The sequence below is a fragment of the Protopterus annectens genome, chromosome 7.part1, assembly GCF_019279795.1.
Source record: "Protopterus annectens isolate FY-2018-M chromosome 7.part1, PAN1.0, whole genome shotgun sequence".
Lineage (NCBI taxonomy): Eukaryota > Metazoa > Chordata > Ceratodontiformes > Protopteridae > Protopterus > Protopterus annectens.
Window position 1 is genome coordinate 167,354,289 of NC_056740.1, and position 20,253 is coordinate 167,374,541.

At 39.4% G+C, this 20,253-nt stretch overlaps 1 protein-coding gene across 1 annotated transcript in view; it reads right to left on the reverse strand.

The window, feature by feature from the left end:
* Positions 1-1,404: 1,404 nt before the first annotated feature.
* Positions 1,405-20,253, reverse strand: part of RBSN (rabenosyn, RAB effector) — a gene marked incomplete in the record, with an annotated part of 650,407 nt that continues 631,558 nt past the window's right edge. Inside the window, 2 exon segments of the mRNA XM_044078624.1 lie at positions 1,405-3,120; positions 13,911-14,015. Coding sequence (XP_043934559.1) covers positions 2,041-3,120; positions 13,911-14,015 — 1,185 coding nt within the window.

Here is a 20,253-nt window from a genome sequence, read left to right on the forward strand (position 1 = left end):
CAGATCTTGCTCTTTCTCCTCATTCACTTTTGCAAAAAGTCATGTCTGCAATACCTTCTCCATCTTCAGCGAATAACCTTGGTGCAAAACAGTGTAGGTCTCACACACATTAGTGGTGTCATAACCAACAAAAACAAAGCACTTCTGATGAAGTTACTGGGGTCGATCAGAGTTCTAAAATCACATTTTTGAAGGCCTTTTCTGGGGAAAGCATGAGCAGGGCAAATCAAACAGGTGCACAATCAAAACAAGTACATTTAACTTTTCATTGAAAAAATAGTGTTCTTAAACACTGGCATATCAAAGTTTTTCAAAATTATAAAAACTGGGGCAAAACAAAAAGGGTTAAAATTTGTGCCTTACAAAACCAGTTACACAAACATGTTGGAAAGTGCAGACGGCTTGTGGGACCACTCTCTTAATCTTGTGTGTACGTACTTGCCTGCTGACAGGTGCCATTCCACCCAAATCAGACATTTGGGTGCTTGGAAAACTTTGCACAAGGCTGACAAAACCATCAGACAAAAGTCCTAAACTGGCACTTACTGCAAGAAACCTTCTTAAAACAAGACAATAAGACATAACAGCATTTTAGTAGTGTAGGAATTCAAAAATGGGTAGAAAGACTCACAGAAAGCTTTGAAAAAGAATGTGGAAAAGGTGCAAATAAATTACAGTCTGTAGCACCCTCAAATTGCAAGAAATAGGGCAGATGGCTCAAGTAATACTCATTTATAAACATGTTTTTGCATCTCTGCATGGATGGTACTATGAAGTCACAGATAACTGAAATGTTATAAAATTAAACAGAAGAAAGAAGTGAGTGTGAAGAGTAATTTCAGAGCAAGAAAAAAAGATGAAACGTGAAGGATTTGAGCATTACTATATGCGATGAAAGAAAGTATCAGCATCTAGAAATATGTGACAAAATACTACTATTCAGCATTAACACCCAGCTATGTTACAACAGCTTGTTAATCCAATAGTGTGTCCACTGCAGGATCACATAGTCTTGAGACATCTAAAAACATTCCACAGACTACAGCACTTTTTACGCAACACTTATAGCTATTAAGTCAACAACTAAAGGTATGCACACAGACAGTACTATCAATGCAGGTGCAGACCGTCAATCTCGGTGACTCCTGGGATACCCATTTAATGGTGGAAAGGAAAATAAAACCAAACAAAAATAGCTTATTTTACTTTTACAGTAAACAGAAAAGGTATTGATCTGCAGATGTTAGCAGCAGCACCACCTGGGACCTGGAGCACTATGTTCTGTTTAACAAATACCTAGCTGTGCAGCAATGTATACCTGTATTTGTTACTGTTTGTGGCAAGCTACCAGGCCCTCAATGCACAAGCGGACTCCCAATATAGACAAACTCCTGAAGCAATCCATAATGGAGGAAGAGTTTTACTGCAAAGTCATATAAATTACATGAGCACTGCTGAATGTACAGATAGCTTGGTAGGGATTAGTATACTCTACAAAAATGGTAGAAGTAATGAGCTAGATATTAAAGGTCAGTATCACTGATCAATATTTCATATTCTGACATTCAAAGTACAGAAAAGAAAGTGCATATATTTTTAAAGTTAATGCAAGTGTGTATGGTTCTAGTCTTATAGCAATGGAATGTATTAAATTATTCTGTAGCCCACTTATTAAAAATACTTGTTAAAATTACTGTCTTTTAGTGCAAACCACAAAGAAATATTAAAGCAGCAGTCCAATATCATCCATAAAGACTCTTGGTCTAGTAAACCTGATATGTAAAACTACTTGTTACATGCTTTTAAACATTGCATCTGAGTCAGCAGACTGCCTGGTATCTGAATAAGAAAGGGTAAAGTGGAGACCACAGGTTTTCCAAAAATAATTTTCCTGCTTATTACATTTAAACTATATTAACAAAAAGAATGCCATTGTAGCATTCCATCAACAATGGATGTACTGGACTTCTGTTACCATGGAAAAAAAACATGAAAGACTGATTTGATAAAGGGGGAACAAAATGAGGCCAAACCACTGTACTACATGGTTTTCTGCTTCTGCTCTGCCAGTGTGTGCTGCAGTTCTCTCAGGTTTGCAGTTAGCAGCTCAACTTCATCCATCCGTCCATTACATTTGGCATCAAAGATATAAGCTCTGATATTGTCGATCTGCTGTAAGAGCAGTTCTTCTTCAATGGACTCCTCATTAATAAGGTCAGTATCAGTATCAAAAGGATTAGTGGACAGTACAGCTTTTGAAGGTGCTACAGAATTCTGAAATGTGTGTGAACTGTCCACAGGACTTTCAGCACCTTCAAAAGGGTTCAGTGCTTTGGCAGTATCAGTTTTGCCTACTTGATCCTCCTCCTCTTCATCAAAGGGGTTATAATCCTTTTTCTCAGTTGCAACATCATTAATCAAAGAGGCACTACTGGATTCTTCAGCAAATGGGTTAGATGAATCATCTTCATCTTCAAATGGGTTTAAGGATGACACTTTTTTGATTTGTTTGCTTGACTGATAGCTTTCCTGGTTTGTTGAAAAAGTGAATGGAACCTGCTTGCCTGACTTGTGCTCAACAGACTTAGGAGATTGTACTTCATAGACTGGGCTATGTTTTCTTTGAGTTGTATCTAAATCAAGCTGGTAAGCTATCTGGTTGTGCATTTCTTTTACTGTCTGCTGGCAATGTTTTACTTCTCGGAAGTCTAAAGATCGGGCTCTTAAGTGCAGCGACATTCTCTTCTGTTGCTCATGCAGGACGTCAAACTGCTGTCTCTGAAAAGCTTCCTCTTCTGCTTCTTTTTTTGACAGCTCTATAGCCAACTGAGTTTGTTGTTGGTCATATTCATCCTGCAGCTGTCTCAAGTTCTCCTTCAGCATATTGACTTCATCAGTACGACTGGCTTCTTTTGCTTGCTTGATAAAGCACTTTATATTGGAGATCTGCTGTAGAAGTGGGTCAGAGTTCTCTGTACTTTGAGGCAAAGTGGATGAAGGTAACCAGCCCTCTGCCTTTTTTATTACAACTGTCCGGGATGGTAAATCACCATTAGTAGTGGTACTGGGTCTTGCAAACGAATCTTTCTGTTTCTCATCTAATTTTCTTTTCTGTGCTGCCTAGAATGAGGAAACAAAAATAATACATTGCTACTTTGCTAAGAATTTTCAACAAGATTTCAACCCTTACTAAAGATAAATGAAGTTATATAGGATGTGTAATTATATATATATATATATATATATATATATATATATACACACACACACATTTATACACAAAATTGTGTAGATGTTTTCAGTTTTAATTACAGACAGATGAATTTTACATTTTTGCACTGTCCAGAATTTAAATAAATGTTACGAAGTCTACTAAAACAAACTAATTTTAATTCTTTCAGCTGTTCCCTCAATAATCAAAAACAAACTGTAACGCACATACTTATCACATCGGTTCTATTCCACCAATCCGCATTTGACAATCTTCCAAAAATTCCAGCACTCACAGATGGCAGGCATGCCCATGACAATGTATACTATGACGCCACATAACCATCAGTTTACTTCCCACTTTAGAGTACCGTCCTGCAAATGAATGTTTTAATATGCCCCATTACTGGAATGGATATGTCAATTCACAGCCTAGCGCTCCAAGGCCACATAATTGTGTGCTTAATTTTAAAATATCTGTTGAGTACTGGCCCTAATCATTTGAAAGCACTTCGCAAAGTGTATGAATAAGTTGCAAAAGACTTACTACAGAGACAGTTCCCTTACTTAGCAAGGTGTGTTCCTCCAAGTAAACCCACCTCCACTCCAGGAAAAATGAGACTTTGTTTTTCTAAGTCTCCATCCGGGAACTCGGACAGAATCAGTGAGCCCATGAGTGCATGCAACCATCCCCATTCAGCTGAGCAGACCATGCCTAATCACCCCCCCCCCCTTGTCTGACTACTGTAGTGCAGAGGCTGCTAAATGAACCCCTGGTCAACTGGGTCACAATAAAGGCTCCATCCCTCAGCATCACAAAGTCAGGCCAGAAAAGAGACTCTTGGATTTGTTCAACTGGACTGATTTTCACACATTTAATGTGCTTAGATACGGCACTCAATACTGCAATTTCTGCACCGTGATTAAGTTACATGGAACATAAGCACTGTGTTTGGTCTTCCTTTAAAGCGTCATCAGCTTGAAAGAAATAAGGCAGTACACAACTTGCATTACCAGTACTAATAGTGTTAATTAGCCAAGTGTCATTTGAAGGGATGCTGAAGCAACAGGATTAGGACAATGCCCCCAAGTTTGCAGTCATTGGCATATTTGGAGAGCTAGACAATGCAGTCAACTTTGAGGTTTGAGATGTTGCCAAAAGGAAAAAGCCACGAGACAGAGCTTTGAGACACTCTTGTGTACAACGATGTATTCAATTATGGACCCAAGGCCATACTTGGAACACTCCATGACTGCAGATGGTCTTCAATAAAGGAACATGAAACAACACCATCATTGTACTATAACTCATGGGCAACTGGTCATCACAAACCAAATTCTGCTCTTCAAGGTCTTGAATCCAATGATCCCTCAGTGGAAGGTTCCCACTCTCGTCTCAAATGCAGTCTGGAACAGATTTAATGCTGTTTAACCTAGACTTTGCAGCAGTTCTGAGTTTGTTTCCCTAGGTCTACATTTTCATATCATGATGGTGAGTGAAGTCCCTTAACCAGACAGTGCAAGGCACTATTTGTCCAGTGTGCTTAGTTAATGAATATGTTTTTTTTTTTTTTAATTCCGGAGGTAAAAAGAATAGAGGACTATGCCAGCAATGATGTGTGGCCCTTTGTCTGGCCACTACATACGTCTCTGCAAACCTTCCAATAACCAAACTGAGCAGGGATAGCAGAGAGTTCATTTGCTGTTGGTATGTGGGGACTTGCCTCCCAGGCCACCAAAACTGGAATGGACAAAGGTCCACCTGTAACATACACATATTTAAGCATGGGAGCAGAAGCAGAATACACTATGGAATGTAAACTCCAGCAAAATGTTCACAAATTAATGTATAGTGGAGGTGGCAACTCGAGTATCTTCTTGGGACAGACCACCATCCTCAGCAAATGTCTGGGAATGGGAGTTTGTCTGTGGTCCACTTGGGAAATTCTGCTGTTTTTCCACTGAAACAACTATCCTACAATTGGTCTCCAAAAGGGCCATCACAAACAGGGAAACAACCTGGGCAGGCACCTGGACCACAGGTACATGCATCTGAGCTGGTTTAGGACCTGAACACTCAAAGCCTGCATGGGGCTGGCAAAATCTCTATGGTCATTCAATTGCACCTTTAAGAAAAGTTTTAGAACCATCCTGTCTGTTCATTTTATGATGCTTCTCCATTCTGGGAGACTCAAACTTCTGTTCACAGCCAGCAGAGAGTTCATCTGTTTGACTGGGGCAGAGACCTCTTGTTCCACTTTGCTGATTTTCTATGCTCCAAACAGGTTATATTATTCACTGCGATTTCCCCAAGAAAAACTAAGCACCCTGTCGGAAACAGTCAGTCCTCCATGTACTCATATCAGCCACTGAAATGAAATCTCTGAAAGATTAATTTATTCCGAAGAAGCAGTTATGCAATTCAAAAATACATTAACAAAGAAAGCAAAGATGCTAAAACAACTTAATCATCACTACTGAAGCTTTGCCTGAAGTGACAGATTGTCTAGTAGGTGACAAATATGCTTGTAGCAAAATATATGACTGCATGTCCTGAATCACCTCTCATTGAAAAAAAAAATCATTGAAAACTCATTTGGTAGAATCACAACTCGCAGAAGACCTCATAGAGATCAAATATACTTTATAAAGTTTTTTTTTTTTTTTCAGTGAGACAGCCTTCCCTTACACACCCAGTAGAAGACTTGTGTCCCCTTGTAAACCCTTTACTTAAATATACTAAAAACACAGTCACACAACCTCAGCGAAAATAAAGACCACTGTGTATGTGAATTACTTCTGGTGCATAAAAAGAAACCACGCCAGTAGGAATAATGTGTAGGTAAATACCAACCACCTTTTTGACAAGTGACCAGGTAAACAACTACAAACACCCTGAATAGTCCTAGCTGCCTATTACACATCCACCATTTTCTGTTACTGTAATTTGGCAAAAGTTGCATCTATAAAATTAATGCATTTCATATTTTATATTATACACGCACATATATATATATATATATATATATATATATATATATATATATATATATATATATATATATATATATATATTATATGCATTTATCAAATACAGGCTACTCTCCTTTTACAGCCAAGTTTCCAGTTGACATTTTCAACAAAGAAGAAAAAATTGCAACTGGTATGGGAATGTCTGAATGCTCTTGAGGTCAGGCTAGAATGCTGACTGCCACTTTCATCCAAGCACCATATATTATGAACACATTGGATAATTCTATTTATGAACATTCATTTAAGTGGTAGTCTGGGACACAGGGTATTTTCCTTTTGTTTAGAAGCTATAAGGCTAGGTCTAAAGGTTACTTTCATGTAATGACCTGGTGTTTGATGCATATGTGGAAACAGAGGTGGCACTCCAAATTCAATACAATTGCCTTCTGAAATTATATGAAGTACCCATTGTATGGAGATTCATCCTACAGGTTTATTTAGTACTCCTGGACTTTCCTTCTACTTGGAGGCATGAGGTGATGTGTACTTGAGTTGTCCATGAGCCAATACCACCTGCACAACCTTTCAGCAGCAGATTACTGTCTATTTCTGTTCACTTAGTGTGCTCTATTGTAATATAATTTGGTATCTTGGTAGATGAGATTTATTGTGGATGGAGGTACTCGCTCATGTAACATTTCCCCAATGTTTTCACCTTGCATTTTTTTTTTTTTTTTTTTTAAGAGTAAAAGGAAGAATTTTATATGAGCCCTGACACTGTAGTCATTCTATGACTTCAGTCCTTTCCTGTTTGTAAATCTTTCCATAGTTCTCCTTAAATCTTTCCCTGATTAGCCTGTTCTAAATATTCTCCATCTCCTCCCCTTAATTCTCAGCAACTCTTTTCGCACACTTGTACCTCTCCCCTATTATCCACTAGCAACCGTTCCAGTAACTGTTGAATTTCTTGCTCCATAATAACTGTACTTCCCTTTTCCATTCTTATTGCTTTTTTCTCTGTAGTCTTTCACTTCTACATTCATTTTCCCAGCTTCCTTTTGTACATCTCTCTCAGTCACCCTTCCTTTGTTCCTTTGGAGTTCATCAGTTTCCCCCCGACAGTGGCCCTGATCCCATCCCACCAGTGTTTTTCCAGTCTGTTCCAGTCTTTCATATTGTCCAGTTGTGACTCCATGATTAGTCCTTGCAGTGCTTCCTTGTCCTATGCCTCCTTCCATTTATAGCTAGCTCACCTCCATCCCCTTCTCACTGTTTTCTGTTCCCTCACACTTGCAGTAACTCTCACTTCTGCATGACTGGATATGTAGCTCTCCTGCATTAACTCTCACTTCTGCATGACTGGATATGTAGCTCTCCTGCATCTGAATCTCTTCCATTATTTCATTAGATTTTTCCATTCTCAAGAACCTGTTTAGCCTGCCTGCACAAAAATGTGTCTCGTGAAGGTGCACGCCCTTTCGTTTGGATATTGTTTCCTCTATATCCAACCACCCTTCTCCATTCATTCCTTTGGGCATTTATTCTCACACGTTTTGTTATATTCCCTCCTTTCACACAACTTACTTTTCCAGTTCTATGGTAACACTGTAGCCCCCCCCCAATATCTCTATTCCATCTGTTCTTTCCAGTGTCCAGTTAGAAAAAAAGACTGAAGAATCCTTCTTCTCTATTTATGTTTGATGCATATACATTTCCTACTGTTCAATGTGCACCTTCCACATGATCTGCTTATTCCTCTTTTTATCACTTTCTCTGTGGTTGTCTAAAGTTCTCTATGAAATGCAACTTCTACTTGTCTCTTTCCTCTCTCTGCTTTGCCATCCATTTATCCTGCTGGGTATTCATAACTCAGTACCTTCTCATTAGCTCTGATTTTCAATTTTGTTTCTTGTAACAGAACATGCTCTTCTCCACCTTATATAAAACCTTTCCCCGAGTTATACTAGTTCTGATAGGATATTATGAACCACCAATGCTCCATATAATTAACTGTATTTTCCTTGTTGGTTCTGCCCCCCCCCCTGCTTTAATGCTAAAGTCTCTGTGCCTACCCTCCGAGCTCAACGTAGTGTTCTTTGACAGCTGCCTAAGCCTGGAACCATCCTTCCATCCCCGGCCTCTGGATACCAGGCTTTTAGTTATTCCATGTACATGGGTATGCACAGGACATGGGCCTTTTAATACTTTTGTTCCCTTCCAGTGTCCCTCATGGTAATATACTGCATGCCATTCCATACTGATGCCACAACCTTTCATATTACAGCATTCCCATTCATTTCGCTCTCCCTCCAAACCATTGCTCAATAGTGTGGTGTGTCAGCTTTATGTAATAGCCCAACACTTTACAGTTTTACAGTTATTTACTATGTTGCTTATACACCAATGTTCCTTTATTTTACATTTGTCTCTGAGTTGCAGTTTATTTTTCCCTTGTTTCCCCCATACATTCCTCTTCATGCCCCCAATTACGTCAGCAAGTACTACTTATTTTTCTAGGACACAGGCATTCAAGTTATGTTTCCTGTTTATTGTACATCAGTGAGTAGTTAAGAAAAATACACCATTTATACTAGAGGCTTGCCCGTTTTACATCCCCCCCAACTGCACTCATCATTGCCCTGGAAATCACTGTCTAAAGTTCAGATGTTGTGTTTATCAGGGAGAGTATTACAAAGTAAAGATCTATTTAATTTAATGCATCTTTCCACAGCCACCTGCCTGTAAATGTCCATTGGTTCCATCCAAACAACCGGAAGCCTCAAAACCAACTTTTTCAATATCCTTTTAAAATCAAACACCGAACTCATTCAGCACACAAATCTCCTAGGTGTCTACACAGATGAAAACCTCAAAATGTGACTACTACATTCAACACAGTCAAGAAAGCTCAAGAGAAATTGGGATCCCTGTGCAGAATCAAAACCTACTTGTTTCATACTGCTACAAAAACACACTGAGCCTGGACTCTCCTCCTACTTCTAATCTGCACCCATATTTATCAACTTACAAGGCCACTGTTCTGTGCTATGGCAGTGCTACAATAAGGTAACCTAACTGGTGGCCAAACTCCCTCACAGAACCCATCACTGTGACAACCAGGCAGCAGCACCACATCACCTTAGTTCCAACTTTTCATAATTCACAACCTTGCAAATAAATCTGACAGGTGTCCAAGCTCTTAACAGTCTTATCTATTTCTATAAAAGGTCAAGGTCTTTACACTCTACAGATAAACTCTTACTACAAACTTCAAAGGTTAACAACTCCACTGGAAGCTTCAAATATGCCACCCTTTCTAAAAACTGGAACACCATCCCACAAGCTCTTAAACAAGCCCACTTAACTTACTCAAATCACATGTAAAAAGTCGCATCTAATAAACTGATGACTCTGCTACAGCACTTCCCCTGGTTAAGTGCCATTAAAACACTACAAATCAGTCAGTCCGTGCTATTCTTTTTTATTCTCAAGGATCATTTAATCTACTGCAGCTTTCAAACACGGATAAGAATTCTCTGCCTTAACTTCTGCTCCTCCTTGCTCAAATATCTCTCATTTTCATAGACTAAGCTTTTCGCAGTAGTCAGAATCACCTCTTGCTTTGTTCCGTTTTACCTTTGACTTCACTACAATATAAATACATGTGCACAGCAATCCTTGACTATTGTTTTTGGTCCATTTTTGCAAGTAGACATTGTTTATATCTTTCTGTATTTTGTCTTCTATACTACTGTATTTTAATTAAGCTGACCTCAAATGCAATTGTGTACTTATTTATGTGGAGCTTTTTTCCCCTTGGGTTTCTGCTGAAATGGGGTACTGCACACAGTTGGACTTTCCCTGTAAACAGCAATAAATATTTATTTATTGCTTCATTCTTTCTGTAATCACTTTTAGCCTGCAGTCCTGCCTGCCACCTTTTAGACTGCCATTCTTCATAAATACTATCCAGGTTTAGTCTGTCATTTGTCCAAAAGTTCAGTTTGGAGTCACCCAAACCATCCAATCCATCATCCTCCAATTTCCTTAGAGCTCTCTACTGTTTCTCCCTGCTTCTTTCTTTTTTCCTAAATCTCCCTTGGAAGCTTCTCATTCTTCAGCCCCCTTGTTTTAACTGTTCCACTTGTTTTCCTTTTACCATCTTATCTCTTTTCTCAATTTCTTCTTGTCTTTTTGATTTCTTGCTCACCTCTTAATGGCATGCAATCCCTGCACTTTCTCATCTTGTCCTTCCTGTGGGGGTTTCATTATCTGACATCGCATGTCCTGCCAGTCTCTCTGCATCAGCTCTCCTACATATAAGGTTGCTCTCCCAGTTCTTGCCTAGCAGATGAATCAGGCTGTCACTAATTGGGTTGTTTAGCCTATCAGTGATACTTTAAGTTTTGAGCATCATCCACACTGTGTAGACTGAACCATTCCCCTTCCTGCTGTGCTTACATAATTTCAGATTTAAACCATGCAGCTATTCCATTCACTCTAAGTTCATGTTGTACTTCCAGCACAGCTTTTCTTCTATTATAGAGTTTTAGAGTAATCCTCAACCAACTTTACGAACATCACAGTCAATGGGATAATTAAGTCTTTTTGTTTGCCATATTATTTCATTTGTTTACAGCAAAGAAATGAAAATATGCCAAAAACATGGCTGAGTCTGGTTTCTGATACTTCTTGCTGCTACCCCACTTTGTAAATCCTATTAGCATGTCTGCCTCCTGCTTTCCTCAACTGATGGGTTACTGGATCCATCTCTGATTCTGCTTTGGTCATTCTCAGACTTTGATTCACCGTTTAGGCTCCTCCTCTTACCCATAACCCTCTGCAAGGATACAGTTGCCTCAGAGTCTGCCTATACCCTAGCATAAAGGATAATGCTCCCACCAACTCGGACAGACCCAAATACCTCATGAGATAATATTCAAAAACCTAGAGCTTGAAGAGTATGTGATCAAGCCAGGATATAAAGTTATACGTGTGGTCACTCCAGGTGCAATGGCTAAAAATCATGTATAGGGAAGGAGGAAGGATTTGTTTTTAGAGTAATTTTGTCCTTGCAGAAAACCATATAATGAAGTGTACTAGAAAGAGCATGCAACTTTAAAATCCTCCTAGCACAGATGACTTACACGAAAATCAATGTCTTAATTGCTATTTTAAATCTACTGTAGCTGCAGGTTCAAAAGGTCGTCTAGTTATAGCCTGTAAAAACAGTAATATCCCAAGGAAAAACAGCTTCCCGTAATGGAGGTTGGAAAAGGAAGGTACCCCAAGGAAAGCTTTAGGCAATTTAACACAGGTGATGGAAGAATCATTCTCCCCAACATGAAAACTGGAGATGGCTGCTAGTTGGACCTTGAAAGTAGAGTAGCTAGCTTCACTGTAGCAAAGAGATGCTAGGAAGTCCAAGATCACAGGAAGGGTGGCTGAAAAGTGGTCCAAATTTTTGATGGATTCCCAGAAGGAAAAATCTCTTCTAGATATTTCTTGTAAAAGATCTTTAAGCAGAGATCAAATGTGAACAGCTTTGGAAGAAAGCCTGGATTGTCTAGCCAAATATTTGAACTGGAGAAAGCATGCTGTTAACTTGAGGGCTTAAATTGTCCATGTGAGGCATACCGGATGGGTGAGATAGGTCTTGAATGGTCCCCAGTATCCAAGGTGGCTAAAAAAAATCAGACAAAGGAAGGGAAACCACACTTGTCCAGACCAGAAGGGAGCAAGGATGATGACTGTAGCCTTCCTCTCCAGCACTGTGTATGCATTTCAGGATGAGGAGGAGAATAGGCATACAGAAGCCCAGGGGACCAAATGTGGATCATAGTGACCCTCCCTTGGGGGATTAGGGCAAAGTACCAGCTGCACTTGGTGTCGAGTGGGAGCCAAAAACATTTCTGCACAGCTGGTCCCAGTTGCTGAAAATCTGATCTCCCACTGTCTGGTTGAGGGAACATTCTCAAGAGAGAGAAGGATAGTCCTGCTCAACTTGTCTGCTAGAACAATGGACTTCACCAGAATGTGCTTTGCTATGAGAAGGCAGTGAGAAGACATTGACTACTGTCACACCCTCATGGCCTCTCCACCCAAGCAGTATGATCAGGTTTCTCCCAGTTTGTTGATGCACCAGACCACAAACATTGTCGGTCCGGAATGCAGTCACATAATTACTCAATTATACAATACAAAATCCCCTAATGTGCACATCTGCTAAAGTGCAACCAAACACATGACTGCAGGGATTAGCTTCTCATCACAAATGACTCCACACTTAAGTGGCTTCTGCCACACAGTGCCAATGCCCAAATATTTAAGCAGCCCTACCTTAATTTTTTCTTACTTCTTTTAACTCCTCCCTCCTCCAACTTGCACACAGTCTCTACATTAAAAAGTCTATGTAGTACAACATGTAAAAAAAAATATAATATATATATATATATATATATATATATATATATATATATATATATATATATATATATATATATATATATATATATATATATATATTTATACACACACACACGATTTTACATACAAACCACTCTAAGAATGCTGCATTACAACAAAGAGAAAATAAAGGAAAGCACATAAAACTGATTTTCTTAAAAGGCATAATACAACAAAAGATAGACTTTAGTCCTGTACTGAAAACTGATATTAACGTGGTTCCTTTGCAGTTTTTTTTCTCTGCTGCTAGAACTGCTTTTGGCTTCTGCTGCATTACGTATTTAAAGACAGGAAGCCATTCTTAACCATATGACCTTCTTTGCAATGTACCTCTTTACTCTGCATCATCCACAATATCTCCATTAATCTGCGACACTGGACAGCCATTCGCTTCCTTGGGCTCATGCTGTTATCTGCCTAGATAAGCTCATACTTTTGCACACAGCTCAAATCTTCTTGAAAATCAGCTTCTAGTGCAAAACAAATCTTGAAAAATATATCAGCTTAAACTTCAGCAGGTTCTTCACGCTAGATTCACAAGTATCCACCAGAAATTGGGTTTGTTTTTGAAGAGTCTGAATTAAAAAGTAATTTTCAAAAAGGACAGGTTTGTCCTATTTTTGAAGATGTTGCCAAGTTTTCACAGCCAATCAATGCTTTAAAGAAAACGTTTCTAACTGCAATACAATATTTTGAGGTTGCCAAATTGATGCCATTGAACCTGGACAAAAAGACTGTGCCGTCTCAATTTTAATATGGTGCTTCTAGAAACCAGTCGACACTGCCCACTTATGCTTAATACATATGACAATCTACACTGCTTACTTCACCAGAAATCTATTCACACATTCTTTACCCAAAGCCTGCCCTCTTGGTCAAACTGCATGCCTTCTAACAGTTCTAACCACTTCCAATTAATGAATTGCTCCTTCAACACCTTATTTTTTCTTGCTACAAAGTCAGGATTGGTGTCCATGCTCATTCGATATCTTGTCAATTTCAGCATTACTTCCAAACGTTTTAGCTATGAAATCATCCAATCTTATTATAAAACTTCTGGGCAAAACTAACCATAACAATATCATATCACTGTATTACAGTTAGACTTGAGAAGGCCTCAGCTTTCATCCAGGCTGGCTGCTTCCTTCTCTCCATTTACAACACAATCAACTGAATTCTGGCATTTGGTAGCCTTTGGTCCCCATTACTTGTTTAATTTATATCAGGTTACATCAAGTTAAAACTGTTGTAAGATTTCCTACCTGTCTTTCTAGTTGTAACTTCTTTTCAATTTCCTGTTTCCTTTTTTCTTTCAGTTCTTCATATTTTTCTTTTGTAGGCAATGATGTCAAACCAAGAAGTTTCTCCTACAGGAAAAGGAACAAATGCATTAGAAATGATGTTATAAATGCTGCATGCCACCATCTCTTTCAACAGGCGGCTTGAATACAACTTACTCTTAAATATCAATATTTGTTTTTTTATAGTTGGTTATTTGTTGGAGACTAGGTCCCCAATGTAATTTAACAGAACACAAATTATCAGTTCAAATCTTGCAGTCTCATATAGCCTCTACAAATGAGAAACATTTAAGTAGGAGGCCCTTCACCTGCCTAGACAAGGTTAGTAGCTATTAAGTAGGGCCTTTTTCAGAAACTGCAGCTTTGTAAGACTATTCACTCATACAGGTATACTAGGGCTAATGACCACAAGGGCCTTTTTAAGCCTAACCATGTACCCCAAATGTATCTGACAAATTTTAAGAACTTCAAGATTATTCTAAAAGGGTATTATGTAGACTCAGGCTTGGGTGGTCAAGCATTTCAAGGCTGCCCCTGTCCATTAGGGACACAGGTGCTAGATCAGGGTGAATTTCCAATTGCCCATCCACTAGTCCAAGTTACACCTGAAATGGTTAGGGAAGAACTTTGCTTCACATGGATGCTAAGCCTGTTCCAGAGAAGGGGTGGTCTCAGAGACCAAAGTGAGGTTTAAGTTCCTTGATAGGTAATTCTAATACTATTTGTTTTGCAGATAAGCAGGAGGTCAATCAGAACAGGATCCAATGATGCCTTGTATGCCAGGCATAGGAGACAGTACAGGGACTTTTAAGTGACCTGCTCAGGGCATGTTTACACCCTGTATCCTTTTCACTAGGAAACTCTGTGGAAATTCCAGCTGCTGCATGTGCCTGGTCAGGTACATTACTGAATAGGCGATTTACTCAATTGGTCTGATGAGGGCTGAATACATCAGAATTATGACTTTATTGGACCTAGAAGCCACACCCTTGCTTTTTAGTAGTACAGAAGAATGATTTTAATACCACGGACAGATAGTGGTTGAATGCCAGATTACTGTCTACAAGCATTCTCAAGTCTGACTACTGGGTCTAATCTTAGGCTTATTTTATCAATGAGGTAGCTTCCACAAGTAGCGGACTTCCCATAGGATACTATTATGCATTTTTTGGCACAGAGTTTATTAATGAGGTAGTTTTCACAGGTAGCCGACTTCCCAAAGGATACTATTATGCATTTCTTGGCACCGAGTTTTCACCACGGCAAGTTATTTGTCTGTGTCAGCCCTTCTTATTAATAAATTGACAGGATTGTATGACTGTATTTGGTTTACATCTGCAAACGTGGACATCCAGTGGCCCTTGATATTGGCCTGACTTAAGCGAATTAAATGCCGAAAAGCAGCAGTGCAGTGCCCTGAGGGACTCTGACCAGCCTCTTTGTAGAGGTGGACTCCTCTATCCTAACATCTTGGATACTATCGGAGATCCACTCAGCTTTCCAGTAGGTAATATAGGGGTTTATACCCAATTCTGTCAGAGTGCGGTATTGTATCAAATGCTTTGGCCATGTCAAGGTAGGCAGTATGCAGCATACTGCATTAATCCATTGCTTTAGTGATCTTCTTAAGAAGTCCTCCAGGTTAAGTCGGCATGATCTACCCTTAAGGAAACTCAACTAGGCTGGATCTAGTGTCTGAAGATTTCATGGGTCATTTTTAATAATTTCCATGATAATTCTTTGCACATGAGACTAGTCAGACATAAAAGTCTGTAGTTACCAATGTATGTAGATGATCTGCCCTTGCATAGAGAGATGACCATTGCAGTTCTCTATTGGCATGGCATGAATACTATCTGGGGGTTAGAGTTAAAAAGGGATTCTAGTAGTCATTATTTCATAACTACTTAGAATTATTAGTCTGTCATTAAATGACGCAACTGCTACACTCACTTGGGATGCCCACATCCATCAATCTGGCTGCAAGTGTTCATATCCATGCTTTCAGGAATTTTCAACCGATCAGAAGATTGTTGAATGAGTGCAGAGTAAAAGCAGGAGTATCTACGGGAAACTCAGCAATGTTTGTCACTGCACAAGCTAATTTCTCTTTGCACAACTGGGACTGGGGAAGTTTCAAGGGTATTTCTAAAGGTAAAATGTCAGTTCTAGGTGCCTGTGTCGATACAGGGCACTGCTAAAATACAGTACGCAATGAGCATCAATACACAAATAGGCTGACTTTATACAGACACAGAAAACTGACTAAACACACACACAGCCTTGTGGACAGAGGGTCACAAACTTATTTCATTGTGATTCCCAGCACAGAATAGGTCAGGCTAACTCCCATAGCCACCAGACTGCAGCCCTGAGATTCCTTAATATAGGATCACAGACAAAGCCTAAAGGTGAGGAACTAATCTAAAAACTAACTAAACCAGGAAACAACAGTGCAGGAACCAGCAGTGAGGTCAGTGAAATGCTAGTGTTGTTTACAATAAAAGTGTAACCAAATATAACAAATTTGAAAATACAGCAGCAACATAATCAAATAAGTTATTCAAGTGCAAAAAAGTACAGTTGTGTACACTTACCATAAATGTAGATGTTCGAGTGTATTCACTGTTGCAGTCGTCATATTTGGGTTATCCTGCTGACAGGTTGCCCTCAGTCGGCCTGAATTCCAAAGTTTTGGGTCCTGCATCGGTTGCTGTCACCTCTTCCCTGACGTCAGGCCATCAGGGGTATAAAAGATGCAGCCGACACCATTTTCTTCAGTTTTTCTTGCCCCAGATGTCAGATGCCCCCAAAAGGGTAGGCTAAAAATATGCAAATAAAACATACATGCACCAAAATAAGCTTTACCTTCATCTATAAGCAAATACACCACCTAGGTTGTATAAATTACAGAAGTAAAGATAAGTTCCAGCAAAAATAAGGGGGATGGCGGGTGGGTAATCTGGACTGCAACAGTGAATACACTCGAACATCTACATTTATGTTAAGTGCACACAACTGTACTATGTTCTTTGTGTTTCACTGTTGCAGTCATTATATTTGGGTTGAGTCCCAAAGCTATGGTTGTGGGGGTTGGAGCTAAACAGCATTAGGAGTGGCTATGAGGCCCTGCAGAACTGCAATGGCAAAGCCTGCCCTGAATTTAGAGTAAAGAGGCAGATTGTAATGTTTTGTAAAGGTATGCACTGAACTCCAAGTAGCAGCCTCTAAAAAGTCTTTGGCTGGTACTCCCCTGAGAAAGGCTGCAGAAGTGTCTGCAGCTCTGGTTGAATGTGGCCTAATGCCCTTACGCACTGGTTTGCCATGCTGTGAGTAGCAGAAACGAATGCGGTGACCTATCCACTTTGAAATAGTCTGCTTGGAGATGGCCTTTCCTTGTGATGCTGCGGCATATGCCACTAGTAATTGTTCTGTCTTTCTGAAAACTTTAGTTTTGTCCAAGTAGAATCTAAGTTGTCTGTGTATGTCCAAAGAATGCAGAATTTTCTCCCCTTTGTTCTGTGGATTTGGATAAAAAGTTGGCAAATGAATCATTTGGTTAAGGGCTACACTGGATACCACCCTTAGGCATAAATGTACGGTTTGTTCTCAGAGAGACCCTGTCTGGGTAAAAAATGATAAAGGGTTCCACAGCCATGAGAGCCTGTAGCTCTGAAACTTGTCTTGCAGAAGTTATTGCTAGGAGTAGAGCTGTTTTCCAAGATAAAAATTTTATATCCGCAGTAGCAGCTGGCTCAAAAGGAGGTAAGGTGAGTTTTTCCAAGACATAATTGAGGTCCCATGCAGGTATTGGCGTTCTCCTTGGAGACCTTAAATTTTTGGCTCCTCTGAGGTACTGCCTTAATAAAGGATGAGAAAAGAGTGGTGGCTCTGTATTGTAATGAGTCAAAATAGCAGAGGCATGGATTTTAAATGATGAAAAAGAAAGGCCTTTGTCCAGCATTTCAGTTAAGTATTGCAAAATCTGAGGAATATTTGGGACAGCTGTATCAGTTCCTTGAGTTTGGTTCCAAGCACAAAATCTCTTCCATTTCCCAGCATAGGATTTTCTAGTGCTAGGCCTTCTGGCTTCTAAAATGACATCCATCACTGCTTTACTGAGAGGTGTGGTTTTGTATGGTTACATTATCTGCCATGCTGCCAGGTTTAGGGTCCTGAGTTGGCTGTGCAGAATCTGATTGTTTTGCTGGGACAGTAGATGAGGGTATTTGAAGTAAGGTCCAGGCTGGGCATTGGGACAAGTTCCTTAAGCTCGGATACCACTACTGGTGTGGCCAGTCTGGGGCAATCAGAATCATTTTTGGTTTCTCCTGTCTGCCCTCCAGAAGTACCTTGGGGAGGAGAGGCAGTGGAGGAAAGGCATATACTGATAGGTTTGTTCAGTTGAAAGATAAGGCGTCCACTTTCCAAGCTTGTCTGTGATAAGTTCTTGTGCAGAATCTTTTTAGTTGATTGCTGTGAGGGGAGGCAAATAGATCTATGTCCAGGCGTCCCCGTTTCTTTGTTATCATGCTGAAGACTTATGGATCCAGGTGCCACTCGTGGGCATCCATGAGGTTTCTGCTTAGCTCGTCTGCCAGAGTATTTTCCTTTCCTGGCAGGAATTGTGCCTGCAGATGAACTTGGTAAGTCAATGCTGTGGCCCATAAAGCCATGGCTAGTCTGCAAACGGGGTAAGAATGAGTGCCCCCCCCCACTTTTTTTATGTACCACAAAACCGTGGTGTTGTCTGTCTATCAGTATTTGTCCCGGAGGAAGTAGGTCCTTGCAGGCTGTCAGGGCATTTTGAACAGCTAGTATCTCTTTTTGATTGATATGTAGATGCCTTTGGTTTGTGGACCAGGTGCCCTGAATGCCTCTTCCTGCCATGTGTGCCCCCCCAGGCATAATCTGATGCATCCGTCATTAGGCTCTACCTGGCTGGGGGTAGTGAGAATGGCTGTCGCTTGTTTTGGTGACAAGCCTTTGCGCCCACCATCGAAACTCCTGTTGCAGGCAGGGAATGAGAGTAATCATTGTATATATATATATATATATATATATATATATATATGTATATATATATATATATATATATATATATATATATATATATATATATATATGTATATATATATATATATATGTGTATATATATGTATATATATATATATATATATATATATATATATATATATATATATATATATATTAAAGACTAAACTTCAGACTATAATAAAACAAAATAACTTCTAGTTATAAATAAAAAGACAAAACAACCCTCATCATCATTTAAGCTTTCGTCCTTTACTGTATAGGAACTTCATCAGAATAACAGAACAAACATTCCACTTGCTATATGAATTCCAAGGATAACCAATGAATTACATATGAAAAACCAAAACAGGGATATTATGCCCAATGGTGTTCAAGAGCATTTACATAAATGTATAAACAAGAGCTGACTGCAGAGAGTGTAGGCAGTTACAAGACGGTTTAAAATAATAAAAAAATCATTGCATCCATTTTAAAACACATTTTAAGTTTAGGGATTCGTTTAGTCCTGGGTGATGGTCAGCTTCCAAGTAGAGCCGCCATTTCAATTCCAACACCTGTAACAAACCATCAGCATCCCCAAAGAAGTATTGGATTGGGTTTTCTCTACCACAAGCTAAACGGATAGTCAGGACTTCCTGAGCAAACTGCAGGCATTTCCGTTCGGTCAACATTTCATCAGCTTTTACAAACATTCTAAGGTACTTTTTATGGTTGTTGTGGTCTCCCACACAGACTGTTCGCCCGTGAGTTGTGTTCAAGTTACTTTGCATCATTTGAAGAGTTACAGGAATGTATATGCCTGGGATATAAACAGATTTAGTCCTACTTTTCTTTTGAACTTCAACATCAGTATAAACAGTGCATGAGTTTGGAACTTGAGTTTGTTTACATAGCAAACCTGTGCTTAAGGTAAGCTTCGAAGTGCTTCATTTGTTTCCTGCAAGTTTGGAACCATTGAGTTTGCAGTAGCTTCTTGTGTTTTTCTAACTACAAAGTATTGGATTGGTTTCACCACGTAAGTTTTAAATCGATAGTCAGGGACTTCGAGCAACCAGGCATTTGCTCTACAACATTTCATCAGCTTTTACAAACATTCTAAGGTACTTTTGAAAAGCTTAAGAAAGTTATGGTGTCCCCACACAGACTGTTGGTGAGTTGTGTCTTCAAGCTACTTTGCATCATTTGGAAGAGTTATAGGAATGTATATTTTCCCCTTTTTGGGAAAAATTAACAGCTTTTTTAACTT